The sequence below is a fragment of the Eleginops maclovinus genome, chromosome 4, assembly GCF_036324505.1.
Source record: "Eleginops maclovinus isolate JMC-PN-2008 ecotype Puerto Natales chromosome 4, JC_Emac_rtc_rv5, whole genome shotgun sequence".
NCBI classification, from domain to species: Eukaryota; Metazoa; Chordata; class Actinopteri; order Perciformes; family Eleginopidae; genus Eleginops; species Eleginops maclovinus.
The window spans coordinates 33,547,191-33,555,226 of NC_086352.1; the positions used below are offsets into that span (position 1 = coordinate 33,547,191).

Here is an 8,036-nt window from a genome sequence, read left to right on the forward strand (position 1 = left end):
GAAATGTGCCTCGTTCCCACAGGCGAAGTGTGAGTGTGTTTGTGTGTGTGTGTGTGTGTGTGTGTGTGTGTGTGTGTGTGTGTGTGTGTGTGTGTGTGTGTGTGTGTGTGTGTGTGTGTGTGTGTGTGTGTGTGTGTGTGTGTGTGTTTGTGTGTGTGTGTGTGTGTGTGTTTGTGTGTGTGTGTGTGTGTGTGCTGGAAAATAAGTCTTTATCAAGTAGTTTGATCAGCTGTGTGTGTTTTTCCTGTGTATGAAGGCCAAATGGAAAATGACAGACAGACATGTGAATAAACATTTGATTCATTATTTGTATTTAATCAAGCTCATAAGCAGTAATTTATCCAAGGTTACATTTGCGATTATGTCTTTGAACAATCTTAATGTGTAATTGAGAGAATGCTAAACACAGTCTTTCAGAGGCATTTTAGTTTTGCTTGTAGATAAGAAGCTGCATCAATTTGCCACATTTCCTCTTGAATTCCTGTTGGAAAGGAAACATTTTAAAGACAACATTCACATTAGTGGTTCCACATAAAAGTACATTCATGTTTTCAGTCTGTAACTGTCACTGTCTTAAAAGAAAAAAAACAAAAAAACAAAAATATATCAATAAAATCCATCATTTATCATTAAACGGAAAATACAGCATGTACCCGCACAAGCTAACCCCAAGTGTATTTATAAAAAAATATTAAATAGTAATGGAGACATTAATGATTAAAACAATAAAGGTCAATTATGAAAAAAACATGCAATAAGATAAGATAGGACTTTGTTGTTGTGCCAGAGTTACAAAGGTACAATAAACACAGCAGCATAATAATAAGACTGTACGCTAACAGCGCAGTAAAAAATATATGTACAAGAAACATAGACGATAAATAATGAATGTAAAAAACTGTGAAGTGACGAGAAGTGGTGCAAAAAAGGTAATTGCATGTTATTATTGACTTACTTTCAATTCTCCAAGAAACGTTTTATCTGCACGGGTTTCAGATGAGGTCTGGATGCAGTGGAATCTGACAAAAAGACAGCAAAACCTGTACTGTGACTTTCCTTTTACGGTACTGCTCCGTTTTACACACACATACAGTATATGGGGTTTCTGGACTTAAGCCTGACCTCTGTGAATGTTATCAGTAGGAAGACAGTATAGGACACCAGGGAAGAGGGGAGACATATGTGGGTGGGTGTAGCTCAGAATTACACTGCAGCTATAGAAACACGTAGAAAGTCATTCAGTCAGTAGGGTTCTTTGGTAAAAATGAACGTACTGCATCTGTAAAGGCGGTTGACCCGGAGGATGTCGGTTGGACTCATCTGGGTGGCTCTCCCAATGACTGCGTTCCTATCCGGGATGGGGATGATGGTCGGCCGCCTGTTCCTGGAGAAGGCAAACCTGTGGTGCAAACAGAAAGCTGATGTTTCGATTGCATCTTGGCAATTAAATTCTTGCAACAAAAAAAAACACTTAGTTAGATTAGGCCTTGTAACAAATTCACCAGCACTTACAATGGTAGGACTTCCTTGAAGTAAATCTATCTGTACATTCCTTGTTGTTCGGAGTTTTATTCTATAGGTTTATTGCGCTTATTGTAAGGCCAATATTGTCAGCCAAATGAAATGCAATGTGATAACCGAAACCAAAAACTAAACCAAACTGAAAGCGTTGCGAATATGATTCTAATAAGGAAATCTCCCGCTTTCATTTTAGTTTCATTTGGGTGATGTTGCAGTTGCTAACTATATGTTTTAGCAAAATTACTCAAGCTTACTCAGCTTAACCAGTTTTTATTCAACCATAGAAATACGCAATGTCACTATCAAATATTCAAGCACTGTGGATGAAATACCATTTAGCTAGCTAGCATTACGTTGCATAAGATACTGTGCATATGCTCTATCTACAATCTGTCATTATAGCGACACACTGGAGATCATAGATTGGGATGAAGGAATTTGCGACTCTGACTCACATACATACACAAAGCTATGTGGAAACATCATGTTAGGAATCTGTTGGCCAGTTTGAGGCTGAAGAGCTCAATAACATTAAAAAAACATATTTAAATCCCACATTGTTGTTGTAGTATGTTATTATTACTGGATGTTACCTGTCATAGTGCATGACAGAGTTGTAGTCATAGGGAGTCCCCAGGTTATTTGTTTGGATCTTCCTGAAATTGGACTCCATTCCTGCAGGAGATAACACGGCTCAATCAAATATTGTTTCTTTACAATCGAATAGTAACACCTCTAAGAAAATACAAGTTGACCATGAGTAGATAAATGCTTCTTCTGCAAGGTGATAGAGTAGAAAGAAAGTAGCACTTTGAGCACTACTTTCCCCGCTGTGGGACTAATAAAGGATTTACTACTACCCCTTTAAAGGTCATAAAGGTCAGTTGTATTAATTGAACAACCCTATTTTGCTCAATCGTGTTGCTTGCAAAAGCATGCTTCATCTGTATTCTACATGATGAATGAGTGCGACTGGACCCACCGCGCATGACGTTCTGCAGCAGGATCTGGACATGCTGGTCTCTGTCGGACCGGGTCTGCTCATGGTCGAAGCCTAGGGCATGGAGCAGCTCATGTTGGATGATCTGCTTGAAAACACACCCCTGACGACTCAAAGAAACTATCTGGCCTCTACCACGACGGCCGATGAAGGAAAAACACCTGAAAGAGAGCACCCAATGCCACTATCAGTTAAACAGCCACATTGCTTCCCTTCCCCCGAGAAACAATGTGTTTTATGGAGGTGTAAACAGATGTGTGTGTGTTGTGTGCATTGTCAATACCCTGATAGAGACTGAATGTCGACAAAATCGATCTGTCCGTTGACGGGGGTGAAGCGGATGCAGGTGGACGCAGCAAAAGACCTCAGACCTTCGACGATGGTTTGTTTCTCTCTCCCGGCTTTACAGTAAAAATAAAATAATATCAGTTGGTTTTATTTCTTCAATTCCCTCTGCCATCATATTAAAAGGGGAATATTAATAAAGCGCTATTACTACACTAGCATACTAGTTTGAGGCTTGGGATAATTAGGGATACCTTTATTGAAAATAGTGATTGTTTTTGCAGGGTTGGAATGATAAAACACATTTTATTACAAACAAAGAACAATATACACACATATAGGACGATGGAACAGCTTTACAGTTCAGTGCAAGTTGTGCCACCCAGCTACAGATATATACACAACGTACAGTAGCTCACATGATCAAAGAACTCCACATCTAATTCAAGTAATGAATACTTCTAAAACAATGGACACATTTAATACTACTAGCACTGGATCAAAAACTACTATCACTATTGCCACTACTACCTTTAGCTCTACTGCTGCTATTATACTGCTACTGATTGAGGCTCCAAACTATATGAAATACTGGTCAAAATCACTGGATCTTAAATTAAATTCAGATATTTTATTTATAACTCTCATTAAGAGGCTAACATTAACATTCCTTCGTTGTTCTGAAATACTTGAAAGTTGCAATCTAAATTTCTTTTTTAAGGTTAGTATGGTGCTGACCATGAGAGCTAAACTTCTTATTGGCATCAGTAATCGCAGATACTCATGAAAAAGGAGCTTTGAGCCATCATTTACTAGAACGGTTGGTACTAGATTTAACAATACGGACTCCAAATGCATATACAGTATGCCCACTTAATTTCTAATTATTTTTTGTTATAACAATTTGTTTTAAAACTGATAATTCCCTGTTTATGATTTTTATTTTTATTTCATATCCTATTCACATGTATGTATCAGGTCAAGTCTTTGTTATAATGAAACCCTGCCTTCAGTACTCACAGAACTGCTCGGAGATGCTGTAGGGTACGTAGACGTTTCCGTCTGTGGCTTTAGGCCACAGGCAGCTGCGTGCTGTGCAGGGATCAGCGTTCTGCAGACCAGTGGGCACGGCGATGTCTCCAAACATCACCAACGGATCGTCAAAGTTCTTTCCTGCAGGATGACACAGGCATGATCGAGAAAATGCTGTCATCTTTCTTTCAAATCAGAATCAGATATACTTTATTAAGCCTGGGGGAAGCAGGGTTTGAAAACAGTGGCTTCATTTTGAAAAATAAAAATAATAATAAGATAAAACATGGCTACAATTTAAAGGGGGGAAATCACAGTGTATACCACAATAAAACAACAATGAATTTAAAAACAATGTGTGTAAAACAATTGATAGTATACTGTAAATGTTAGTATAGAAAATAGGGCTGAAAAAACAGATTATGCTCATCGTCTTGATTTGATGTTGTTTTATATTTAAGGTAAGATACATATTTATGGAGATTTGCTGCCAGGGGGAATACATAATAAATCATTGCAGTGCAGATACATACCAACATCCTTATTGGCCCTCTCCAACAGCTCAGACACACTCAGGAACTCATCCTCGATGTTGTTGCCTGTGGAATAGAAACAATCAATTATAGCATCCGACTAAATAATCTGAGCATTTCAGAGTTTGAAAAGTAGTCATGTCTTACCAGAGGACTCCTCAGTCTTTTCAAAAGGAGCCTGATAAGAAACAGTAAATGCTGGTTAAGAGCTAAATGATAATAACTTATAGATATCAAAATCAAACTACCCCAGATGATAACCTAAATCAAGTTTTCTGATTTAAATATGCAAAAGAGACATTTTCTAATGCTAATTCTGGGTGAATTTAGGGAAAATTGACAGACACATTGAAGAATTTAAATAATTCCACCATAAAGAAGACATGTTATGGACGCAAACTCTAACAATTGACCAGTGCATAAAAATATACTTTAATTCAGTGTGAGTGTACCGATGGAGGTCCTATAAAGACGGTATTATGATTTAAAAAGAAATATTGTACATCTTTTGAGACAGATAAAAGGAAACTTCATGTAAAATGCAATCCACATGCTTAAAAACAAAATCATATTTAGGTAGTTGTATTTTACCATCTCTATTTAGAGTGCCACCACAAATAAAAAAAGTTGAATGTCATGCTGAGGTCGTGTATGAAGGACCATTTTATTTTGGATACATTTCAAATTTATCATAGGTGATTTCAAATTGTTGCATAAAAATGATATGTATTTTGGTTATTATTGAAAAGTAAGTGTGTGTGTGAAGTGTGTGCTGATGCTTACCGATAGAGTGTAACTGTGCACGCAGCAGAGGAGAACACTGAGCGCAGCCGCCTGCAGGATCATGGCTGGTTATCGGTCAGGAGCAGAGCGATACAGTATCTGAAGCAGCAGGGGTTCAACTTATATATGTGGAGAAAACAACTAACCCATCCTTATATGGTATTCTGTTCAACAAACACCTGTTGACAAATTCAGCTGAACTGGAAGTGGCAGTTATTACTTCAAACTGACTGGGGTTTGTGTAAGATATTTCCAAGGATGCAACATGTTTGCAGTTTTTTTCGATTGCTTAAGCACAATTTTGAAAACAGGGCCCGGTTTTTCAAATCACTACACACAATTGGTACAACCACACACCCAATTAGCAGAACACCTCAGATCCTTAGCAAAATGAAACACGTCCCAGTTTTCATGCCACTACAGTAGGGTGCATAACACTGTAAGCTCAGCAAATATCAGACAAACATATCCATTACAGGTTAGAATTACAGCAAAAAATAAATCTGAAAAAAACTGAATACACAGAGTACAGAAAATACTAGACACATTGTTCCAGATGACGAAGTAGAGCATCTGGTGCTTTTGGTTTACTGCTGTGACGATGTTTTGCAATCGGTCCAAAAATGTGAGAATGTGAGGTCTGTTGTAAGGGCCCATATTGGCATGAGGGAGGAGGAGCCCATTCTGTGTAATGGCAGCGCAAAGGGTGATGTTATCCCCACGTTGCCCTGGGAAATTGATTATAGCCCTGTGGCCATTTATATTTCTGCCTCTCTTTCTTGCTTTTGTGAGGTTGAACCCCTATGTAGATGAATTCACGTGGGATTTCCTCAGCATCCATCTGTAAAACTCTCTGAAATGCAGTGAAAGACAAGATTGTGTAGTTCAGCATAGAGCTAGTATACAGTAAATTTACATGTAAAAGTATGCAGTATGCAACATCACAGTGCTAAAGAGAACAATGCATACCTCCACATACTCATGCCTCAGCTGTGTGACCCTCTCTAAATTCCGCTCAAAAGGCATTCGATACATTTGTTTCATTTGAAGCTGAGGCCTTTTCAGGATGCGTGCCAGTGTTGAGTGAGAGACCTGATGGACATCATGGAAAATGGCATGGTCACAGATTGAATTTCTCTGAGCCTGATAGCATTATCATGTTTATGATCTCTCTTCATTGTTTTTGTGTGAATATGGGCCCCCTTCCTCCTTGTCGTTCTCGTCCCTCAATCCTATGTAGAAAGAAATACATGTAACCTACTGTAAAATGTCACAGGAAGGGGTATCAAAAGTGCTGATATGGTGCATACAATAAGCAGCTGATTACTGTAGACAGATTTCTTTTGACCTGTTTTCTTGTCGAAATGTCCTAATGACAGATGCCACTGTATATCTGCTAAGATTTGGCTGAACTGTTAGTCCAGCCTCCCTCAGCGTCAATCCGTGGTTCATGACATGGTCAACTAGTGTTGCGCGAATATCATTTGATAAATTTGGTCCTCTTCTTCTTTGAGCACGTTCTCCTGCTTCAGGTCTTCCTCTACCTCCACCTCTGCCTCTACCTCTGGCACAGCCTCCGCCTCTTCCTCTACCTCGTCCTCCTCCGTGGATTCCCCCTCTCACCCTCACTATTCTTCTTCTGACTCCTTCCATTTTGGTTGAAGACAGGTGAACTCAGGTGTGTCTACAATTACAGTTTTTTTTTACAATTGCTTAAACACAATTTTGGAAACTATCCTAGTTTTACCAAAATACTCCACACACCCAAACTGCAAAATTCCTCATATATGCTGCAAAATGAAGCACTGCAACCAAAACTTCTATACCATTATGAAAATCTAACTTTTGCACCAAACGGCACACACTTCATTCATATCACCAGATTTTTGTCTCACCAACTACACACTGTTGGGCAAAAGGTAAAGCACTAACCTCTTTAGTAAGCTTTGCCATAATACTAAAATAGTTCAAATCGTTGAAAATTCTTCAGATTGTTCACATGCACAGAAACATTTGAAGATACACACACATGCTGCTTTTCACCAAAAAAGTCAATGCAAAATATGCACAGCAGATACATTGGAGTGAACAAAAATATGCTAACAAAAAACAGTAAACTGAAAAAGAAAATTACAGAAAAAATGTGCAGAAAAAAAATATATATAAAAAAAGAGGCGAGAAAAATACTGTAATTAGGCAGCATCTTGCTGCATAGCTGGGTCTGGCCACAACGCCTCGTCCACATCACAGGCAATATCTTCCCTTGCCAGACATCGAGGGAATAAGCGCATTGAGTGCCTTATCCATCCCTGAATCGCACCCACATCAATTTCATCACATGCTTCTTCCATAGCCTGCAAAAGAGGCATGCCACAAAGGGCTGCCGGTCGTAAACCTTCCACCGCCATGCTGAACAGAACTCTTCTATGGGGTTAAAAAATGGTGAGTATGGTGGGAGGTATCGCATGACAAATGGTGGGTGGTCAGCAAACCAGGTTTGGACTGGGGCTGCACGATGAAAGCTCACGTTGTCCCATACTATAACATACCTGTTTCTTCGATGCTCTGCATCATTCATACGCTCTGGTGGTATGAGAATATTGTGGAGTCTGTCCAGAAATGTGAGACAATGGGCTGTGTTGTATGGTCCAAGGTCGGCATGACGGTGGAGGACACCATGCGTATTGGAGATGGCAGTGCACATTGTGATGTTCCCACCACGTTGGCCAGGAACATCTATAATGGCTCTGTGGCCAATGACGTTCCTTCCCCTTCTTCTTGTCTCTGCTAAGTTGAACCCAGCCTCATCTACAAAGATGAACTCGTGCCGGATTGCACGAGCATCCATTTCCAGAACTCCCTAGAAACAAAGAACAAACATC

The 8,036-nt window shown here is 39.3% G+C and overlaps 1 protein-coding gene across 1 annotated transcript; it reads right to left on the reverse strand.

Moving 5' to 3' along the window:
- Positions 1-290: 290 nt before the first annotated feature.
- On the reverse strand, positions 291-5,338 carry LOC134863814 (hatching enzyme 1.2-like). The gene is made up of 10 exons (XM_063882534.1): positions 5,155-5,338; positions 4,519-4,549; positions 4,372-4,437; positions 3,827-3,979; positions 2,805-2,922; positions 2,504-2,682; positions 2,115-2,196; positions 1,275-1,399; positions 956-1,019; positions 291-481 (listed from the first exon to the last, which is right to left on the reverse strand). Exons 1-9 carry the CDS (start codon positions 5,215-5,217, stop codon positions 958-960), a joined length of 879 nt encoding a protein of 292 aa, XP_063738604.1. The 5' UTR covers positions 5,218-5,338; the 3' UTR covers positions 291-481; positions 956-957.
- Between the last annotated feature and the right edge of the window lie 2,698 nt (positions 5,339-8,036).